Source organism: Rhipicephalus sanguineus, chromosome 5, assembly GCF_013339695.2.
Source record: "Rhipicephalus sanguineus isolate Rsan-2018 chromosome 5, BIME_Rsan_1.4, whole genome shotgun sequence".
Taxonomy (NCBI): Eukaryota; Metazoa; Arthropoda; class Arachnida; order Ixodida; family Ixodidae; genus Rhipicephalus; species Rhipicephalus sanguineus.
In genome coordinates, this window is record NC_051180.1 from 6,254,600 (window position 1) to 6,278,290 (window position 23,691).

Sequence of the window (23,691 nt, forward strand, 5' to 3'; positions counted from 1 at the left end):
GGTATATGTACCAAGACATGTACCAACTAGCCCATCAACGGATTCTTCTAGAATGAATATTTAATTAGCAGTATTAGAGAAGCGAGTTGTTTTTCGCGCTAGTAGATATGTCCGCAGTTAATTTAATTCGCTTCAGACAGGCATTTTATGCATTTTTAGTTACGGGTATATCGAACTAGTTAGCGAGTTGTTTTTCGCGCTAGTAGATATGTCCGCAGTTAATTTAATTCGCTTCAGACAGGCATTTTATGCATTTTTAGTTACGGGTATATCTAACTAATTAGCGATGCCCTTTGAGAATTCCGATGTATGCGAGTTTCATAACATATTGGTCGCTTCAGCGAAGCATTATGTGGTGAGGAGCATTGATTTTCCTGGCGTAAACGAATACTTTTTTATTATATGATATTTAGGAGATGTTGATGCTTCTGTATAGCCCCGGCTACTCCTTTTCACTGATAATAGGATATATGAAAAGCACAGCAATGAAAAAAAATATTTCATAAAGAACAGCTAGGCAGAGTTCATATAAGTCCGTATAGTACAACAGAAAAAGTTATTCACAATGGTGTTTCATATATCTGCTTGATACCACACGTATGCGATAGGAACCACCAGGAACTCCACTGATGATGGGAAAATAAGCAATCTGCATCGCTGCGCCTCCTAGTACACACATGCTGTGCTCCAAGTAGGGAGGCCGGCTTTGGCGTGACGCTCGTTCGCGTGGTGGCTCGATCGCCACAAGCATTTGTTTAAAACAAGCAATAATATTGATTATTCTATGACTATCATGGAATATTGGAGCTAAACATTTTTCCAAGGTACCTTTTGGGAAAAGCTGGCTTTTCTGGAACCACCAAACAAGGACCAAACAGCAGCTCATATCAATATATAGCATGCTACCTCTTCCGATCATCTCTCAAACTTCGTCGTCCAAAAAGAACCAGCTTCGTAAACTAATGCGCTTGATACGCTAGCAAGGTTAACACAAAGATGAAACCCCTTGCGAACTGCGTGCCCCTTAGTCAAAAAGTGGCCCCTCCCAAAGAAAGCAGCAAGTATGCACCTTTATTCGTGCGTCCATTAAACCAAGCCACCTGCATTCCCACGGTTAAATCGGATGATCAACGTCTCGCACGCACGTAGAGCAATGGGACTAGGCTAGGTACATTTCGCTTGGAATTTCCTAGGGACCGCATCAAAAAGTGGTCTGGCAACGCGGACATGTTTTGGTGGCTTTTTAGTCGCTTCCGAGTGAAGACCACTGAAGGAGGCAATCTGGGACTACCTGGGTGTTTATAGGGCCACCCCGCATGCAACTACAGGAGCGTCACCGGCTTACCTGCTGCATGGAAGAAAACCCAGAACAAGATTGGATGTTGTTGGCCTCCCAGAAAGGGAATTTTGTGAGGAGCCGCGTGTCGCCATAGAAAAGTTGAAACAGCGTGTTAAGGAGCAGCAACAACGAACAAAAAAGTATGTCAATGAAAAACGAGGTGCCGGAGCATCTGTCATTGAGCCAGGAGATTTCGTAAAAGTAAAACAAGGTGGACCGAAGACGAAACACGTTTTCTTTGCCGATCCAGGTGGAGAGACGAGTGGGCACGAATTCGTTTCTGCTGGCAAACGGGACGAAATGGAACGCATCAAAGTTAACAGTTAAAGGAGGGACAGGACAGGCACAAGCACTAGCTGACATGCTTGCAGCGTGACGTAGTGCAGCCTCAGGGTCTTTCTATGACATGGATCTTCACATAAGGAAGATGGCTAAGCCAAAAAACCCTATAGTCATGAATGAATCGAAAGTGGGTCCATCAGAAGACACCCAGGGAAGCGCTAACCATTCTGACGGTGCACAACCCACAGTAACGGAGCCCATGTTAGAGGTTCCCGATCAGCAGGACATCTCTCAGGCACAGTTGGCCACAACCACAGCACCATCACGCACCAGGCCGAAACAAACAAGAATGCCAACACGATATCAAGACTACGAGCTTGCCTGACTACAAGAACATCAATTGTGTCATGTGCTGTGAAGTGAGCGTGAAAGTAGACTGACTTTTGTTGTGTTGTTAATTTTTATGAGGAGGGAATGTGTTGTGTAGTGTATAGGGGGCGCTGTCAATGCTATCATCTGTATATAAGCGATTGCCATCAAAATAAAACGGAGTGATTCCCCGTCCATAGATCGGTTTGACTTATCACTCGGCGCATCGCGATACGGCGATATCACAACACCATTGTTTTTTTTCATTGCCTGTTGCAAGCCACTCATCTGACAAATGACAAGAGCTTTGGAGCCCCAAGTCTTGGTTTGACCGTACACTTCAGACCTGGCCTAAGTGTTTGACTCACAGAGTCAGGAAGTACGACGTTTCCAGTTCTATGGATGGAATTATCAGGAACAGGTGTAGTCGGGAGTTGCCTGGACCTCAGCTATGACAGGAAGGTGATCCATAGGTGTTTGACTCTCGCCATCTTTTCGTCTTCTGGTACAACAAAACTGGTTCACTATGTATTTGATTGTGCACTATGTCTCAGTAGATGCCCATCCAACAGGCACACTTCTACAGACCAAGAACCAGTCTTTTCCTCTGGTGATATAAAATTGTCGGCTGTGTGTGTGGCACGGCTCTGAGGGCACGCTATGTTTGCAGCGCTGTGCCACGCCCTGTGCGAGAGGGAGAGTGTGCATGTGCTCAGCCTCTGCAACTGTCGGCTGGGCTGCAGCGAGGCTCGCTTGATGGCCTGGCTCCTGCAGCAGCAGAGCCTCGGCCGCCAGGGGGCACTGTGGCAGGGAGTGCTGCGCCAGGGGGTGCTGGCGCTGGACTCGCTGCAGGGCCTGCGACGACTCAGCCTGTGTCGCAACCCGCTGGGCGACGAGGGTGTCTGCGCTTTGGCTGAAGCTCTCACGGACAACCTCTGCCTCAAGGGTGAGCGCACCGACACTTGTGGCTCAGTCACATCACCTTTGCTCAGTGAGAAAAAAGTGCTTGGGTCCTTCTGCGCTCGGCAAGCCTGCTGTTACGATATGTTGTCGGTGTACAGTGCTTGGTGATTGGAGCACAGTACTGGGATCACGTGGCTGTCAACGCTTGTGCCGCAAGTGAGCGCTTGCAAAAGCGAGCTGACACATTGTGTTGCACGGTGAGAGCAAAAGCATTCTTGATGCAGAGTGACTGTGTCTGCTCTGCACTCACATGAACGTGAGCGCAGAGTTTGGAAGCCATGGCATGCAGTGCTACACCGGCGCCACCAAGAATCGCAGACAGAATGGCTGTCTACAGGGCACAGTCACCATGCGTCACAAACTCTCGCCCTCTCCGTATGCCACAATGTGTCGGCTCGCTTTCACAAGCGCTTACCTGTGGCACGAGTGCACAGCCACGCACTCGAGTATCGCATTTCAATAGCCGAGCTCTGTACATCAGTAGCAGCTACTACAACAAATGACGAAATGGGTTCAGTGGTGGTACGTGGCGTGTGGTTATGACACAATATTTATGATGCCTGCAGAATCTCCGCATCATGCCTACAACTGTGTATGTTGGTTTTGTGTTATATACCTTCACCTGGGGGCATTGTGTCTATCTTTTTTGCCTCTTGAAATTGTGCTCAACAGTGACGATGCAGTGCTCATACTTTGGCATCCACAGTTAATCCACAGAACCAGCCCAGTGTAGAATGGAATCGTGTGCTACAAAGTAGTCAAATCTACTTATAACAATAGTACCAGTTTTAATGAAATATCAGATATCACGATGAGCAGCTGCTGCACTGTGAACGTTTGTGCACCTTACATGGTGAAATAAACTGCTTGCTACACTGTGTGCATGCCACATTATCACTTACAACAAAGCAATCTGGGTTCTGGGTGTCTCCTGAAAAAGAGATGCCTGAATCTTTTCCAATTGGGCTTGTTGGTTTTGCACTGCGTCACCGTTTTCCTTCCTTGTCTGTGTCTGCACAACAATGCACATTCAAATGCCTGAAATACCGACAATTGGGCTAGTTGGTATGGATGCATGGATTTAGAACAGCGCAACAAGGCAGACGAGAAGACAAATGAGCACACGAACACGGTGCCTGTGTTCGTGTGATCATTTGTCTTTTCGTCTGCCTTGTTACACCGTTCTAAATCCATGCCTGAAATACTGGGGGCAAAAAATTTTGTAGAAAACACAAGCCCGTGCGCCTGTCTGATAGAATAGAGCCAGCTTCAGAAGGGGAGTGACATTGGCCATGCTGCCATTATAGGAACGGCAGCTCTGTCAGCCTGCAGACTTTTCAGTTTTTGGTGCAAAGCAGGTACTATAGTTACGGAATTTTTGTGCCACCTCAGTATTACTGTAAGTCGGTTGCTGCAATGGTTGTGGTGACAATGAGGGTGATCGTGCATTGTGACAAATGGTACCAATATGAGAGAATTTGCCACTGGGGCTGTGCCTCCTGAAAAGAACAGCTTTTTTTTTTAGGAATAACTGAGCTGGCCAGTTGCCTCAGACTCTGTGACAGCCCTTTGGGTGGGAGCATCGTCAAAACCTCAGCCTTTCTGGCTTCTCTTGAGCTTTGGGAAAAAGTCTGCCAGGTTCACAGCAGGGCCACATAACAGCATCAAATATAACGGGCTTTGCTAAGCAATTGGCAGGATTCTTTACCTATCCATGTGTTCCTTCTGTTCATCCATCCTTGCCTGTCTTTGCATTTAGCCACTGCAGCAGTGTGATTGCTTTGTGACAGCACTTGACCTTCAGAGCTGCAATGCTGGCAATGCTGGTGCCTCTGCCTTGCTCAACCTGCTGCTGAACAATGTCGTACTGGAGGTGGTCGACATACGGCAAAACCCAAACATAGGTGAGCACCGGTTGGATAAAACATGTCGTCTGACAGAACCTAGGAGGCTTGCATTCTTTAAAACAATGAAATTAGCAAAATTGACAATATACTAGTATTTCATTATATCAATATAGGGGATATTCAAAATGTATATCGCCATTTGTCGGCAGTCCCGTAAGCTCAATCTGCCATATTTTGTTAAAGCGAAAACAAAACCCATTGCATATTGCAGCCTTTCAGGTGATAGCTACTGATTTCTTATCTCCATTCTGCGATGACTTCCCAATGCTTCGTGCACTGTTCAGGCAACGAGGGAGCCTGACAATGCCGGGAACAAGGTAACACCATTTTTAATTGAATTTATCAGTTACCTTAATGGAGAAAATAATGTACCGAAGCGAACTTGTTTCGTCAACAAGATCGGCACTGTGCTTTTGTTTGGAAATGACCGGTGCGTGCAAAAGCGCTCTTGAACCTCACTTCTTATTTCTCCATGCAATTTATTTGCTCGCCTGCAACATAAGCTAGGCTTGCAGAAGAACTAATATATTACGATACGTGCATTTTAGAAGAGACGGGAGATGTCGCACACACGCAAGAGAGCATGAGCTTGTCGGTGTTGCAGATCGACGGAAGCAATGATTTACATATATAAATGTGTGTAGGCAGTGTCACAGACGCTGCTGCGCGCATCCGCAGTAAATCAGTGCCGCCACATGAGACTCGATCGGCGCAAAGATTACCCACAGGCATCTCTTTACAAGCCTGGCAAGGCAGTGTGTGCTGAAGTACATAGTCCGCATGCGGCGTCTGCCCTTCGCTTTACACCCCTTTATCCCTCTCCTTTTATTTTTATTTTGCTTTCTTTGGCCAGCGAACACGGAGCAAAGAGTTGCCGAGCCGTACAATAGATGGAGCTGTCTGTTTGGATCATCGCACTCAATCTTTCCGCTGATCAAGGGCCCTCATGCACCTCCGTGCATAACCACGGAGGTGCGATCATGCACGCCTCCGTGGTATGCGTAAACAAAGCTCTCCGTGGCCTCTCCTCATGGAGGCGCTAGCAGACGATTTTGCGACGGCACCCAACAAAAAATGGTGGACGCGCCCAGTGCTGCCGGAGCACCAGGCATTATGAATATCCCCTATTCAAGGTGATATGCAAAGTATGGCCATGAAGAGATTCTTTTTTACAGAGATGATGCCACAGAAAATGTAGGAATAGCAGCAGTATAAAAGAAACTTCAATAAAATAAAGATGAATCTTGTTTAACATGAGAGCCATTAGTGATGTGATTGCTGCGTCAAGAGGAGAAATCTGCTACATCCTGCTACATTTCGGCACAAATTTCATCATTTGCACCAAGCGTGAGCCAAGATGTAATTTTTGCAGTCTTTTGGAGAGAGAGAAAAAAAGATGGCAGGCATTCAAAATATATACTAAGTTACTGTTCTAATTTTTTAGTGGCCATTAGTAGCCATTGCATTGCCAGTTTTAGATCCAAAGAGATCCAGGATCCACAGTTATTCTAGGGCAGCTATTCAAGAATTTGCCAAAGGAGTCATCTCTGGACAGGGCCGGAAATTCTCGATGGTAAGGTCATCAAAACCCACATGCTCATATGGGAGAAATGAATGGTGCTCCCGCGAACCTCAATGAATCTGTCCTCAATGCTGCACGAGGACTTGCCAGCTGTGCAGCCACAAGGCAAGAAGATGCTGAGGTACCTCTCGTACGAGCTAACCAAGCACTTCTATCGAGGACGCAGGGTCTTCCCCCTCCGCACAGTAAACTAAATAGAGCTCAGGCCATTATGCTAAGGCTCTTACGAACAAGAACCTATCCATAACCGCCACTAATCAACAAGTTCCATCCGGAGTTCTCTCCGAATAGATCTTGTTCGGATCATGGATCTGTCCGAAATCTGAACCCACACCCTTCAAATTCAAAGGTTGTGGATTCAGATCCCACCGAGAAAAAGGGTGCTTTTTCATCTACTTTAATTCCTTTTAATTTAGGTCATAACTATTACACTACAGTTAGAAACAACAAATAATGTCTTTCCTTGGCTTAATTGTCTGTTTGATTCATTTGGTTGTGTCTAACAAAGAAACTAGCCCCTTGAAAAAATTTACCTTCTTTTGTTATACATTTATATATGTTATACAGCTTAGACCACTTATAACTTAACCGCTTACAGTGCAGTACCGGCTATAATGCGGATTTTTCTGACTCCCGTTTACCCTCCCATAGAACTCCATGTATACGCATACCGCGTATTGTGCAGTCCCCCGAGATGAAAGACCGGTTATAATGCGGCTGCCTGAACATTCTCAGAGATGCGAGGGAGCGAGCGTGCTTGTCGGCGGAGATAGCCGGCGGGGGAGAGAGCGGCGACGGCGTTACAAAGGAGGAGGGGACGCGGAACGAACGAGCAAGGAGCGGGGGGAGAAAAAAAAAAGGGATGGCGGTGGGAGGAAGCAGCCCGGCGCAGGTGCGAGGAGGGGGAGCGGTTGCGTGGCCGACGGAGAAGCCTTTGCCCCCTTCGGCCGCTTGACATGCGCGCTTCGTCGTTGCTTCGTCGTAGAGCGCAGATATCGCGCGTGCAACCTCGATTCCCCCGTAAGTAACAATGCTTTGAGACGCGATTGAGCTTTCGCCTTTGCCACCAACAGGTGGGCTTACAAGCCTGAAAGACTTTTTCAGGATAGTTGCCGCGGCTGTTCTCCCGACCTTGAACCGAAACTTCGTTTCACGCGTGATGCCCTCGGTTTAGCTCGCGAGTGCAATCTCTTCTACGCCCGATCTCCGTGTTGTCTAGGGCAAGCTTCTCGCGACGGCATACCAAGTTGCAACGCGCACGCTAGGCCTAACGAGCGCTAGCTGCCATGTCGGAGGCCACGCACCACAGAAGTTGCGGTTTGGTGCCGAGTCAATGAAACATTTTGCAGTTGTTGCATTTAGAAGGCGTGACTTACATCTTTAACGAAAACGCAGGCGTGCGTGTGAAACACTCGAGTGGTGGTTTGTGGTCGCCACCGTTTTCGACATCGCGCACCACGCGCAATGCGTTACCGTGGCGACTTCCCGTGACGGCACATTTTTTCTGCGTTCGTTATGCCAGCACCGCGGGTCCGCGGACGCTAACCGTTCAACATTTTCAAATGTAAGCAGATGCAAACTTACGTCCCAGTCGCATGCCTCGGTAGTCGGAATCGCGCACCTGCCTGTCGGTCATGTTTTGCACACGTGAAACCTTTTAAAAATGTTGTTTTGGTTATAGTGCGGTACCGCTTATAGTGCGGATATTCGCGACTCCGGCGACTTACGTTATAAGCGGTCTATGCTGTATATCTATTACTTTCTATATAACAAAGTATTCATTTATTACTTGCAGCACGGCTTAGGTGAAGTTATAAGACACAAGTGAGCTCTGCTTGTTTGTGGATCCTGTCTTTGTCTCAGTTGTGCTGCATATATCCAAGTATGAACCAACTCGTCCAAGCCAAAGTGAAGTATTTAACTTTTTATAACTTCACTTTCATAGAGCATCGCATTATTTTTTAACCTCAGTATAAAAAAGCGTGTTTGACTGCAATTTCGACATAATGAAGTGTCACTGTGGCTGCGAAGCAAGACTGAGGCAACAAGTTGGGACTTCTGTGGGTGCACTTGGTCAAATTGTGGAGTTAAGTGTCGTTTCTGTGAATGCATTTTTCGAACTGTGCGCCAAGCAGTGAAGTGGACGTGAAGTGGTGTTGCATGATGGCAGCTCGGGGGCAAAAGTGCAGCTGTCCTGTCAGATCGGTGTAGAGAGAAAAACCCTGGCACATTGGATTGTATGGTGTGTGGAAGTAGCCATCGAGGCAGTAGTAGTGGTAAACACGATGACCTCTTGGTTATCTATCATGCCAGCAATCTCAATCAACAAGATGTTGTAACTACGTATGCAACTCAAGATCCACTTGTTCAGTGCTATCTCTGCACTGCCAGATACTGTGATGACACACTTCGAGACACAGATGTGCATTGCATGTGGAAGTTTACTTGCTTTCACAGATGCTGACCTAGCCAGGGACATAGCGGAAAAGGTGTCCTCAAATCGACTTGGAAGACGGTGTGAGGTGACCTCTTTATCCTATATGTGTGACCTCATGCTGAATGTAGTTTCGGTTTCTGGGTGCCAAGTTGGACAGTGATGTCACTGTTTAGGAAGCATGATAACCTGGGCACACAAAGCTGTGATGCACGCAGTGCACACAGTGCTGCATTGTCTGCTCTCGCACACACACGCGAGCAACCGTCCGGATGCTTTGAACAACCACTAAAATTCTCTAATGGAGGATTTTAACGTATACGGTATTCCGGTATATGCTGAGGCGTTTGCGGAATAGTGGGTTATCGGACGATGGCACTGACACCTTGTGACGCTTCGGACAAACATAATTGTAGACACATTTCTTTGTTTGCGACAAGTGTCCTTGAGAAAATAATGTTGAAAAAGTCAGCACACTCGAAATTACACCGCTGCCGAGAATTTACACCGGCAGAGAAGTAGAACACACTGGGTTTCTGCAATAGCAATTCTGTGCTTAACTGGTTCATCTGAGCACTGTCAGATGACCCCACATATCCGGCCTTTCATGTTTAGATGCAAAAAAGTATGCACACAAGTTAAAATTCTCTAATGGCATATTCGCAGGTTTGCGTGACAATGTAAAGCACTGTGCAAAATGCCAGCAAGCTTGGCTAGTGTAGAAGACGAAGACTGATGTCCCCGTCGGTAACGGTTTACTCAGCGAACTCAGCTTTTTCTTGTAGCAGCGCTGTCCCGCACCCGCGCCATATGCACTCTGCATCGCATCATTCTCTTTAGTTTTCGTCAGCTAGTTCAGCAATATGCTGAGAAAAAACTAGTGAATGTGAGTTTGCAGCCGGTGCTCTCTAGGCTTGCACGATGCAGTGGTACTGTGGGTCACCGCGCATTGCACATCACTCTAATGTGGTATTACGTCTCTAAATCTTTCATTATGCTTCCTACACAGTGACATCAATGTCAGTCACTCTAGTGATGGTTCTCGATTGTGAGAACAAGCATTTAGGCAAACATTGAAATTTAATTAACTATGCGGTCCGTTGTCAGCCCCTGCCCGACAATGCAACGCGGCTGCAGTGGTCCGTGCTCGGGCACTGCAAGACAAGCTTTTTCGCAGGTGATTCATGTGCGTGTTTTCTCACTGCATTATGCGCCATCTGTAAAAGAGTAAGTAGACTTCTTTTGCATGAGCTTTGAGTCTTTCACTTTCATACCAGAACTGACACGAGGTGGGAAAAGGTTTCGGACTGCAAAGGGTTAAAATTAGGCTTGTGTGAATATTCGAGCACTTCGAATATTGGAATGAATATTACAGTATTTGAATTCACTTCGATTCGAATTTAAGTTATTGGAAATTTTGAAGTATTCGGAAAAAATTTGAGCAAGAATTTTTGAGGAGGCAAAATTGCGCTCGCTCGTACGTCCTAATAAGGTCACGGAATCGGGCACAGCACTGACGCACCTTCTGTCGTAAGAGTTCACTAGCGGAGAGGGAAAAACGCATGTGTCGCACTCTCCGACGAAGCTCGCCGGTTCAAGGCTATTCTGCACCGTTCGCGCTCTACGCCCAAGTGGGTGTGTTTCTTGTGCGTTCTCGCCGGCTCCATATTTTTCAGTAAGTTAACGGCAAAAATGGCATCACATACAGGAAAATTACCTGAGGGAGATATCTCGTACAACGCAAAATCTGTAATTTTTGGTAACGTGAACTCGATAGGTCAGGCGTAATTTTTAAGGTTAAAGCCTTAGATGCCTCGTCAAACGCAAAAATTGACCGTCGGCGTCGTCAACATGAGTGATGCAATAAATCATCATCCCGTGATGACGTCATGACATGACATCATGGCATCACGGATCGCCAAAATTTGTGACGTCATCACATGACATCGTCGCTTCGCATTGCCTCCGTGATCGGTGCTCCGATCAGGCAGGCAGTGCAAAACCAGGTGAGGTGAGAAACATTGTAATGCCTCCGATCCTGGAAGCAGTGCTAAGTTACGTTAGGTGCAGAAAGCCTTTGTACGGGGGTGGGGCAGGATAGACACATCGAATGAAGAAAGAGAAGATGGCTTTCGCCTTCGACTCGTCTTAGTCTAATGCATAAGGGACCCTGGAAGTTTTTTCAACGAATGATGGGACTTACTCTGCGAGAAGTGCTTCTCGCAAATGTAGTCACGAGGCATGAGCTCTCGATCTTTCCTTGGTATAGCACGAGGCCACGCTTCCAACCTCACCGGGTCACTAGGAACTTTGAAGGCTGCGTACCCACTCCTTGCATGGTGCGTACCCTGTTGCAGTTTGGCACGAGACAGTTCCGCCCCATCCTAAAGGAGCACTGGTGGAAATCTGCAAAATGCTCTCCTTTGTTCATAGAGCAATACTCATTCCTACGTGCCTTTGTTGCAGCGTGAAAAGCGCACGCAATGTTCAACAAGTCAGCGCCGCCAGCGCAATGTGGAAGCCTTTGAGCTCGCTAAAAGACGGGCAGCCTGCAAATCACAAAGGAATGTGCAACAGCATGGCCGCGCGAACTGCGAACTTTCCGTCCCAGTGCCATCTACGCAAGCGTGCGCACAACATGCCATCGAGGAGCCCATGCATGCGGCAGACGTCGTCTGCTCGGGGACCACAACTAGCAGCTCGTTTCAAGCACTGTACGGCCTATTATTCGGGCAGTATCTATTATTAACTGCAGCTAAAATATCTGTCACATCTATCCATGGATGTTACAGATAGACGTCAGACTCTGGAGTTTCCAAGATGTGTGGCGCTACCTGTCGGAGAAGTATTGAGTAGTGCATAGACCGACTCTCTCGCACAGTTTGCTATGGGACCAGGTGCAACTAGCGAGTGCGAAACAACGATTGAGCTTAATATCGCGTGTGTTTGCGCATTTAGCACTCAGAGCGAGAGCTGTGAATTGCTCTCCGCTAGTCGGACGCGCCACCGAGCCGTCGTGAAGTGCTTGCTGGATCACTCGCCTGAACGACGGCGAAAACAGCAGCAGACGAGAGCCCTCCGCACGCTACGAAGAAGCTCCGCAAAAGACGCACTGTTGCTTTGTGAAGTGCCACGGACGTAAAAGACTGAATAACAACGTTCAGTTTACCGATTTCAATAGTTGTCGTACGAAGAAGAAAGGCGAGAGCGCTGGATACGGGCCGTTGCGGGCGTGTTGGGTAAGCGAAGTACCCGCGTTCTCCACAGCCGATGGCATGAATGTGTGGCTCTGCTGTTGTTTTGCGTAGCCCTGATGCAAAACCGTGGTAACCTTGACTATGAAGCTCAGCAGAGGCTCTGACCGCGGTGCTTGTCGTGTAACACGAAGTGAGCAGCTAGAGGCAGACTGGAGACGCGTGATACGCACACCACGACGAGTTGGTCGTCACAACACAGCATCGCGGACGTACGTACGTTTTGAAGGCTCAGAGTTCTGGTTCTAACTAGCTAACGCCACGTGCGTCATACAAGTAAATCGCAGAATGTTGGGCGTGACCCCCTTCAGGTTTGTTTCGCCCGTGTCCTCCGCGGTTGCTGTAGCTATCTCGGAGGCCACGGTTTTGCCTTTGGTTGTACCCCGCGAAAGTGGACACGCACGTATCCCCATTTGCAGTACATACAAACGGAAGACGACCATCAAGAGACCATTTGAGGATGCGTAATAAAACACTCCAATGCACAGGAAGCGAGAGATGAATTAAGGGAGAATGCAACTGAAAAGGCGAAAATCGCCGGAGCCATTCGCCCCTGATGAACCGAGTTTTGCACCACTGATCGTAAGATGCATAGCTAAGTAAATTGATCGTGTATGTAGGTACTTTATCGCTGTGGCATACGTATATACCCGATTTTGACGCATTTAGGCTCTAGAGAACGGATGTCGGAGGGCTTGCCTCGAACTCGGTGTCGTGTGATGCTCGCTTGTACTTGCGAGTTGCAGCGCGCGGGAATAACTAAAACTTATTTTGCATTGTACTCGCAGTTCGCTTTGATCAGCTTCCTTTGTTTCTGAAGCGTGGATTGGCGGAAGAAGCTTTCCAGGTCCTTGATTTTCAGGAAACCGCGCCTCGACACCAACGAAAGAGGAGGGTTATATTGCGGCCTATGCACATTCGCTTGCGGGTGGCTCTCTTTGCACTACCCAGTTAGTGCCAGGGCTACGATGAGGGCGCTGGTGGCGGTGTTTTTCGCAGCGCCGCCTGGGCAGAGTCTGACGTCTATAGAAATCTGAGAAATTTTACAATGTAAGAGGCGGTATCATGATTCTTTATACGTCGCGTCCATAGAAGAGCATGTAAATGATGGAAACACGCCGGAAGCGTCATCTGTCGTGTTGCGGCGAAAACCGCATTTCCTCCTACTCTCTACCGTGGCAGTGGAAGGGAAGCTGTGTCAGACGCTGCCTGAGTTGCAGGCCCCGCTACGGGCCACCCGAACGTGTGAACCACCACACTCGAGTCTGCGAGAGGCACACACGCCGCCCCTGCGCGCTGCGGCGGCTGAGCAGTTTCTTTTCCTCAAATACTTCTTTCTCCGTGTCCACATGTAACCCCCCTGTAAAGGTGGGTTCACTGCAGCAGAGCGGTGCTATGCCGTGAATACACCTATCCAGCCCCACTTGAAGGTTAAATGAACATATTACCCTCACATTGATTCATCATTTTTTAAGTTTGAAAGCTTGTTATACCGGTGTATATGCTCTCAATATAGTAAATTTTAAAACGTAACATATTTTACAGGTTATCACTTGCATTCTACTGAAAGTGAAATCGTGCTACTAGGTATTTAAAGTTGCTTTCACTTTCCTTTGAACCAAAAAGAATGACGTTTGCACATGCTTTGTTTCAACTATAAAAAAATATTGTGCAGGTTAGTTGGGTCATGACAAATATGCTCATTTTTCTTTATAACATGTAATATATACTATTCGAATTCGATTCAAAATTATTCGACCAAATCATTATTCACTTCAAACCTAAAATTTACTATTCGCGCAAGCCTAGTTAAAATGTATTCTAAACGTTTGCTGTGTGCGGCACTTCTATCAGAGTGTCTTTGAATGCAGAAGAAGCCCACAGCAGGCTTTCTATAGCCTCAAAATTTGGTGTCTCAACCCCTTTAAGTCAGTTTCAACATATATTTGCACACTCCTACTACCTGTAACTATACTTGAAAGAGATCTGAAAAAAGTTTGTGCAAGGATATTTGTGAGGCGACATATTTCAATCATGAGGTCGTTCTCTAATTGTCTGGAGAAGTGTTTCAGGGCCCCTTAAATGAGTGTTATAGACCTATAAAAAATACCTGTGCTGTGATTCATGCTTGGGAGAAGTTTATACTGGTTTAGCTCATACATAGGTTGTGTGTGTGTGCAGTATGATGTCCTCCCACTGGGAAAAAGCCAGCCACTGCTGCCTCATCACCAGAGAAGCAGGTCAGCTGGGAGATTGCAGGAGGCAAGTGAGCACATTACGTCGTAAAAACTTGCTTCTCCAAGGTACAAGCGATTGACTTGGCTATCGAGCCAACAAGGGCAGGCAAAATCCTGGAGAGACTACATCCTAGAAGGTTGTGGCATTAAAAAGGTGCTAGAGTCGTCCTTGATTCTGTCATGGATGACTGTAGTGGCTTTTTATTACCACCCAGTTTAGAAGTGCTTCAAAAGGAGTCGAAACGATAGAGCGTGTAGGTGCTGCACCGCTTGCATGATAGTACTATGCCAAAACACTGCGGGAGCATCTTGCCATGCCGCGGCAAGAGTCCCCCACAGCATTTTGTTGTAGTAAAAAGACACTGCAGTCATTCATGATAGAATCAAAAACAACTCCAGCATCGCCTTATTGCCACCAAGGTAATAGAGCAGTGAAAACAAATGCAAACAGAAGACCACTAATGCACCCACCACGGTGGTCTAGTAGTTATTTATTTATTTCAAAAACTTTCAGAGCCCGAGGGCATTACAGAAAGGAGTGGTTAATACATATACAAGTGTGCAATAATACATTTTCTGAACATACAAGTTAACAAAATACCGTATCTTGAATGGCACTTTTAAAGTTGGTGTCAGCAATTGCAGCGATGGAGGCAGGAAGGTGGTTCCATTCCCTGCTGGTTTGGGGGATAAGAGAGTCGTTGTATAGGTGAGTTTGGCAAAGTGGGACACCAACTTTACAGTTGTGGTCCACACGTGATGAAATTAGTCAGGTTGAAGAAAAAGATTGTTTTTTAACTCTTCATTTTGATGATAAATTTTGTGAAAGAGGCAAAGACGAAGACATTTACGACGTAAGGACAGATCAGGTAGTTGTAATGTCTTCATTGTGGATACAGAAGCGTAGCGGGAGTAATTGGACAGAATAAACCGGGCTGCGCGATTCTGAACAGATTCGAGTGAGTTGATTAGTGCAGATTGATTCGGATCCCAGATGCTGCAGGCATATTCTAGTTTTGGACGGATTAAAGTTGTATACAGAACTAATTTTAAAGAAGAGGGCGCTTTAGAAAAATTACGGCGCAGGTAGCCAAGAGTACGGTTAGCATTGCGGGTTACGTAATCAACGTGCATATTCCAGGATAGGTCGTTAGTGATATTAACTCCGAGGTATTTGTAGGAGTTGACGGAATTCAAGGGAGCTCCTTTAAGGTGGTAAGGGTAGTGTGTGCTGTGAAAGCATCGGGTTATTCTCATGACCTTACATTTACTAATGTTTAGTTGCATAAGCCATTTGTCGCACCATAGGGATAATTGGTTAAAGGGATACTGAACAAAAATTTGAAAAAGCTACGAAAACACTTGCATTCGACTAGGACGACACGACTGTTCCTATAAACAGCATTTATTTCACGTAATTTCGAGCAGTTGGCCGTATTTTTAGTGGATTGTGAGAGCGCGGCGGCTGCACGCCAGTGCGCTTGTCGACGGCTGTGACGTCGAATGCTCCAGCAAGAGGGGGGCAACCGGCACGCTCTCCCCTGCCCTGCCACTTCCCTTTCTCCACCTCTACTCTCAAGAACACCTTCCCGACCGTGAGAACACATTTTGAGAGAGACGTGCGGCAGCGGGTAGCAGCTTGCGATGTCGATTGGTAAGCGATTTTGCAGCGAGCACGGTTGGCGAGTCAGTATCCGCCGAGTTTCGCGTCACTTCCTCTCTAGTTCGCGGCGCGGCCGCTAGACACGCTAATTTGCGAAAAATGCATTAAATTCATTATTTTCTGCTAGTCTCTGGCTGAAATGAAGGTTGTTTCAACAAATTTCAGCACCCAATCTTTCAATTGGGCCATTTACCTTGGCGGTGAAAATTTTGTTCAGTATCCCATTAAGGTCATTTTGGATATTTATTGAATCAGAGGAGTGTAATTTTGTGATAAATAACACAGTCGTCTGCGAAAAGTTTAATTGATGAAGAAACAATACTGTTAGGGAGGTCATTTATGTAAATAAGAAACAACAAAGGGCCCAGCACAGACCCCTGTGGCACACCGGACCTAACAGAAGAAAGAGTAGACGAGTAATTGTTAGCAGTGACATATTGGGTTTTGTTCAAAAGAAAATCTTTAACCCAATTAAATACGTTAGTGTCAATATTGAGTTTACTTAGTTTGAAAAGAAGCAATTCGTGCGGTACCGAGTCGAATGCCTTTGCGAATTCGAGAAAAATGAAGTCTGTATCGAAACCAAGATCAGTAGCTACAAAGAGATCATTAGTAAACGTTAGTAGTTGGGTCTTACATGAAAACATTTCCTAAATCCATGTTGGGAATTATTAAAGAAAGAATTGTCCTCCAAAAATTGTACTAGGTGCGAATATATGATGTGTTCTATGATTGTGCATGGGATGCTTGTTAGTGAGATCGGTCGATAGTCATCAGCTGAGTTATGGTGCTTCACTGTGTGGGAATTGAGACCGCCTACCCCGCACGGCTTGATCGCCATGAACCGCCTCTATATGGCAACAGGGCAGCCAGGGCACTGCACGTCGCTGTGTCACACCCTCCTCGTGGGCCGCCAGTGACAGCCCCCAGGACCCCCTCTCCCCTTGAGCTTTCTGGCACTTTGTTGCTGCGGGAGAGATGCTCTCACACCTGCGACGAGAGGGTCACGCGCTGCCTTAGCAGGCGACTTCTCGTTTGCATGCTCGGGGGTCCCCTTTGTGCGGTAGCCAATAGCATTGCAGGCAAGCGTGCTCGATTGGTCTTGTGGAAGTACCCTGTTCGGCCTCCTATCCCATGACTGTCACACTGTGCTGCATCTTGGGGTGATAAACCAACGTTTGTTGACATCCTGCTTCAAGTGCCTTTTCTGCGCCGTGTCGGAAAGTCTACGACCCGGCCATAGCGTCTTTGTGCACTATGGTGGTGTAAGCATCACGTCCCTTCCTGGTTGCACTCGTAGGGTAAGCCTCGTGCAAACCCATCTCCACATAGCTGGCACCCTACGTGCCTTCCTCCAAAATAGCTGACCCGTAGGCCGTGGTAGCTGCATTTCAATGGAAGCAAAATGTTAGAGGCTCATGTGCTTAGATTTAGGTTCACGTTAAAGGGATACCGAACAAAATTTTTGCCGCCGAGATTTTCAGCCAAACTGGAAGGTTGGGCGCTGAAATCTGTAGACACACCCTTCGTGTCACGCAGAAACTAATGGAAAATAAGGAATTTAATGCGTTTTTCACAAACAGCCATGTCTAGTGGCCACACTGTGAACTAGAGGAGGTGACGTTTGGTGACGTTTTATGTACCGAAACGGGTACAACGATGCCAGCCGTCGCCCCCGTCTCTGAACCCGCTCAGCCCCCACTATGGTCCGTAGAACCACTACAAACGGGTGAGATAAAGCCCCTAAAGAAGGGGGCCTTTGTGGAAGGGGGAGAGTGGGATGTAAAGGAGAAAGGGAAGGACAGGAACCCTGCATCAGCAGTGGTGGAGCTGACGTCACAGCTCACGCGTACAATCCCCCAGAAATACAGTCAACTGTTCAAAAGTATGTGGAATAAGCTTTGTTTATTGGAACAGTCGTGTCGTCCAAGTAGAGGTCGATGTTTGCGTCATTTTTTCCAGCTTTTGTTCAGTATCCTTCTAAAGAACTCCATCCCTCTACATTAGCATCTCTCATAATCATATCGTGGTTTTGGGACGTAAAACCCAACAATTATCCTTTGGCCACTAATTTGCTTTGCTGTTTGCATTTCTTTTCATTGTCACTGTAATTCACCGCACCTTCACTAGATGGTGCAATGAATTACAGTTAAACTGGAAGGATATATGGCTAGTCTTGCATTATGAACAATTCCTATGAAAGACAAATCTACCCTCTTTTTCGGATATCCTCTCTCATGTCAAGGCAGAACGTTTTGAGAGTTGGTGTGATCAGGGATGCAACAGCTGCACCAATTGCGCCAATTTGATACAAATCCTTGTTTTTGCGGCAAGCTGAGCCAAAACCGTGAAATTTGTTGAAATTGCGCCACGCTGCGCCAAATTGCCCCACCAGCTTCAAACTTTTCTCAGTTGTGCAAATTTTAGCGAGAAATGGAGGCCGCATTGGTCACCTGCAGTGTGGGCATCATCCAGTACAGACGCGCGGACCCTAACCCTAACCCCCCAGCGAAAGAAAAAAGAAGTCAGTTTCATCGCAAGGACGAAGCAATGAATGCTATAGCAACAAATTGTAATGTTATGCGAAGTGAGGCCGGCAGTAAACTATTTTGTATGCGATCTCGCGTAACTCTACAAAACGTTGGTGTAAGAAATACGGCCGCTCGAGGGAAAGATGCTCTTTCTGCACAGTGTCTTCACATTGAGAGCGCAGCACCTAGAAGGGTATGCGAGCCGCCCGCTGATGGCTGCCGAGGTAGCGCTGCGCCAGCGATCGCGACCGCGCCCTTAGAACCAAAGTTGAAAGTTGCTGCTCGAGCGACACCCCCGCCCCCCCGCCCCCTCGCGTCTTTTCATGCTCATTCAAGACGGGCGGTGCGTTTCCTCTCTGCTTCGACGGCAGGCCTCCCGAGCGGAGTGGTGTTATCGCATGCGCCCTCCAAGCGACGGAGATGGGCCGGCTCGTTTGATCTCTGCTTCAGCCGCGTTCGTCGCCCGCACTCGCGCGCTTTTACCCGCGATAAACATACTATGCGCGGGGCGGGGGGGATCTTATCAATTTGGACTTTATACGGGACATGACTGCAAAAAGCAGTCGAGAGTGACCATATAAATGCTATCGCAATAAAAAATGGAGTGGTTCTCAAATTTCCTGATGCCTGTTTTACTGCGTTCAGAACGCTTTTTAAGCCAGTTTTGCCGCAGTACACTGGTGTCCTGCGGAAAAGTGTACTGAGATTTAGAAGGGGCTATTAGTACTAGCTGTCAAGGATACAGCGCATTTCGTTCCTTAATTACTCATTCGTACACACGCCATGTAATTACGAGTACTAATATGATCGCTGACGTCTAAAAAATTATTGGCAATCATTTGGAGCTGCTGTGTATAGTGTTTCTGCTGCCTTGAGAAACAAATAGACAAAAACGTACGCCAGTTTTCTTTTTTCTCCACTCCCACTTGCTCCTGCTTTACGAATCTCCAGAATTTCGAGGTTGCCAGGTTCGCAGGCCCACATTAGCATTTGCAGTTCCTGTTGAATTATTTGACAGGCCCTGCAAATGCTAATGTGGACTTAGTCGTTATTCACACTGTGCACGAGTTAGCTGATGTTGAATGGTTTGTACGTATTTTTGTCTTCATTTCTAAAAGTAAGCATTCTTTGTTATACTGCTCCAAATTCGTGATTTCGTGCTAAAAAATTCATGTTTTTTTTTTTTGTAACCTGCTCCAAATTTAGACCTTTGTGCTCCAAAAGCAACATTTCGCTGCTCCTAAAATTGCTCCAAATCCTTTTTCGGCTGTTGCACTCCCGTGTGATTCGTGGAAGAACAGAGTGCAACTTAATTTGTAAGAAAAGAATGAGTGCAGATTTGCAGCTGAAAATTTATTGCAAACAAATGCACACCGTATTATCAGCAGATGCCCAAAAGTACATAGACGGGCCAACTATGCTAGCATGGATGATGTGACAGAACAGAAAAAATATCAGTTGTGATAAAAATCTGTGGAGGCTTCCAACCTGAACTCTCAAACTATCCACTTGTTTTCATGGTTGAAAGTTCTAGAGTAATGTAAGCATGAAAAGGCTTCCAGCAAAGCAGATTGGTAGGAGATGATACTAGCCACAATCTTAAGATGGGCATAGTACATGTTCGCAAGGGCACACCTCGCCACGCCACACCATACTGTGTACTGGACCATATGGACACTATTGTTTCCTCTCATTGTATGGGATAAATCTTAGGCTTTGCCTAGCGTATGCGGCCACAATGTGATGCAGGCCTGAGCATCTACAGGTCAGATGCCGGTGCGCCGCATAGAGAAGGCATATACTCTAACTGTACTGCCACATGCAGTGTGGCAGCATCTCCTGAAGAGGTCGCAAAGTCCGCACCGCAAATCTTTTTTCACTGGTTGCCCGCATGTCTCGTTTTGTTCTCGTCTGAGTGGCCGTATAACGGCCCTGGCTTTTGGCTGTAGGTCATTCGAAGGTCTCCGACAACGAGAGCTAAAAGAAGTATTTCATTCTTAAAAAGATAACAAGGAAAGACTGGAAGAGTTACGCTTGCCCGCTGTGGAAAGGGCAAATGTTTGCTTGTTATTCCATGCACTTTTCAGTCTACTGCGGAACAGAAGTGATCACATGCAGTCTAGTAGAATATTACAGCTGAAACAAGATGAGTATTTGTTGCATGTCTTACCCAGAGGAAGAGTGCAAGAGGGAAGCTGCGCTCATCCTCGCTGGGAAGGGCTGCACCACCCCACGACCAGCACGCTAAACGCGTTGAGGTGAGGACCAATCTTCAGTAAAACAAACTTGGCAGCGCTTTGTTATATGGAATATTTTGCTTACCAACCTTTTTCTTACGTGAGGGGGGCTGCATAAAATGTCTGAATTATCGGGCAGTCCAAAAAAATATTATATTTGAAATGTCAGTTTTGTTGAATTTGACAGTCAGTGACTAATTTAGTATTTGGTGCTGTCTAGTGTTGACCAACACCTCTTCTTCGGTGGTATTACAGTCTGAGAAAAAAAAAATTCTGTCAGTTCGATGTCGCAAAACCGTTCGACAGTGAAGCTGTAATGGTGGTGATGATGATGACTTTCGGTACAAAAGTCATTATTGCCATCATCATTGTTTCGTTTCATTTGTTGACTCCTCACTCTGATCACATGACCTGTGTGACGACTATACTACGACTATGATGACAACGGCAAAGAGTAGACTGTAAGACAGCTTTGCTGTAAAACATGTGGGGCTGTGGTTATCAGTGTGAGCAAAACGTGTTCAGAAACCATCACCGATACTTAAGCGCGCACAGACAAGGACAAAGGGAGGTGACGACAACACAGTATCGGTGATGGAAAACCAAGTAGCCCAAAAATCAGTGCTCCTTGTGTTCAGAAAGCTGGTGGAACGCCGATTGTCGTATTGCTGACTGTAGTATTACTGATCTCGTTGCTTCCCGTCAATATTAGGAACTGCCGTATCCTGGGGTTAACGCTATTAAAAAACTGCAAGGGTGTACAAGTAAGATTAATGACTACTGTGTGGCAAACTAAGCAAAGGAGGATCGTGCTGTGAATTGTCTGCAAAGCTGGAATAGTTAGTGAAAACATAGCCTATACTTCTAGGGTTGGTAATATTAGTACCTATGTGTGACCAGCGCAAAATGAGAAAATGTTTTTGAGAAAAATGTCTTGTTGGCAGCTCGTAACCTAGCTTTTGGGGGTTGCTAAAATTAAGTTTGTGTGACCAGCGCAATGTGAACATTCATATGCATTTTGAGAAAAATGTTTTGTAACGAACCTATACCTGAGCTCTGCCTTGTGTAATGTGACCCACTATGTCTCACCTGATTGTCACACCTCGTACTCATTCCTGTGTGACCCAAGGAGGACCTGCATCGATGCCAAGAAAGCTTGAGAAGAGAGCAAGAAGCCAGGCAGGTAGTGGAAAGAAAGCTCCTTGAGGTGAGATTCCTTTTTTTTGACATATTATATTGAAAGAGCTATATTATCATTATTTTTCTTATAGAGACCCGAATAAACTTTTTTGCAGCTTTTTGAGGAAAATCGACAACTACGCTCTCAGCAGTGCAAGGGTTGCCAGCAGCCCGGATATTCACTGATTTCGGATTCACTTCTAAAAGACATAGAACGAGCTTTCCTCAAGTTCCAAGTCCTCCTGGCTGCTCGCAAACATGCAAAAGATAGGTGAGCTTGTCTTCTGTGTGCATGCGATGTATTCTGTCAAAAGGAGAAAACCTTTATTGTGTCTTCCAAGGGACCCCATTGAGACAGTGGCTGCTGGACAAGTCCTGCCAAGAGAAAGCGTTCATTCTTCCACGAGAGACCGCGCTGCTGATCCAAGCACTCTCAGTTGCTCATTTCACGGTCCTGCACCCGTGAAAAACACAGTGACACCTAAGCCACCCGAGCCTTTTCAAGAGTTTGTTCAAAGCAAAGCCAAACGGATCATCTCGGAAAGGAGTGGCACTGCTGACCTCGCCTCTTCAACCACTCACGACAAGCAGGCGCACAAGAAACACACAACCAGCTCAGTCAAGCCGAAGGAGGTCAGCCAGCCTAGAAGCAAGCTCGGTAACACTTCAGCTACAGAGTCGTCAAAGCGGCTTTCAGAGCTGCTTGGCATTGATCAAGTTCCTTCTAAACTGATGCCCAGCACACTCGGATCACCCGACTTCTTTCCAATGGAAACGTTTGATAGTGAGGCTGGCCTATTGAAGTATGAGCTTAATGCTTCAGTGGCATCTACTCTGTCAGAAGGTGGAGAAAAACACTCCTCGCAAAAGCCAAACAATACAGAGTCGGCATTCACAAACTCTTCACATGAGAGCACTTTGGTGTCCTCTATACAGGAGGAATTGGTGTCCGCCAGCCCTGCAGTGGCCAGCTATAAACAGCCACCAGCTACAGTTGCGAGCACAGCAGACCATCGTAGCCAGAAGTCTGACACACTGTCACTTTCACCAATGACAAGCAAGTCTTTCGAAATCCATACAGCCGACATAACGGTAAGCAGCATCCACAGCACCACAAAGTGCAAGAAGGCGGCAAAGATCTCGCTGCGAAACTCCCAGCAGCGCCACAGCACTCCTACACTTAGCAACAGCACATCTCGAGGTGTCTTTGAAGTGATCTCTACACCGTCCAATGTTAGTTTATCTCAAAACCAATCGGAGGTGTCAACACCTTCCACTCCAGACACTGCAACACCACCACAGTTGGCAGGAAGTGATTTTGATGGGTTTTAACGCTCTCGTGACTGGGAAAAACAATAGCGCTGAGTTAAGCAATGTTGTACCCAAGATAACCTAAAGCTACTCTGTTTGTAGAATGCTGCGGAAACATGAACAAGAAGGGTTTATAAAAACGGCTCTGTCTCTTCCCTTGTCTTTCATATTGGTGTTTGAAGGTCAATCCAGCAACACCATAACCAATGGCAAACATGCTTTACTAATCGCTAGAGACCGGATTTTAGGCAAATGCCTATTTTGTTCCCTGCGCTCCTATCGCGCCATTTTGATATATGAGCATCAATTAGAGGTTAGGAAAGGCTTTTATAGTGTTTTGATAGTGCCTATAAATGCCTATTTCTGGCGTTTGTGCCTAAATGCTTGCAAATGCCTATAAATG

General features: G+C 46.6%; 1 protein-coding gene across 1 annotated transcript in view; it reads left to right on the forward strand.

Moving 5' to 3' along the window:
• LOC119393145 (centrosomal protein of 78 kDa) overlaps window positions 1-23,536 on the forward strand; it is a 67,638-nt gene extending 44,102 nt beyond the window's left edge. Inside the window, exons 4-11 of the mRNA XM_037659964.2 lie at window positions 2,661-2,936; window positions 4,744-4,857; window positions 8,900-8,964; window positions 14,312-14,392; window positions 20,736-20,819; window positions 21,928-22,005; window positions 22,094-22,248; window positions 22,319-23,536. Coding sequence (XP_037515892.1) covers window positions 2,661-2,936; window positions 4,744-4,857; window positions 8,900-8,964; window positions 14,312-14,392; window positions 20,736-20,819; window positions 21,928-22,005; window positions 22,094-22,248; window positions 22,319-23,309 — 1,844 coding nt within the window. The 3' untranslated portion in view covers window positions 23,310-23,536. The remainder of the gene's footprint in view (window positions 1-2,660; window positions 2,937-4,743; window positions 4,858-8,899; window positions 8,965-14,311; window positions 14,393-20,735; window positions 20,820-21,927; window positions 22,006-22,093; window positions 22,249-22,318) is intronic.
• Window positions 23,537-23,691: the final 155 nt, after the last annotated feature.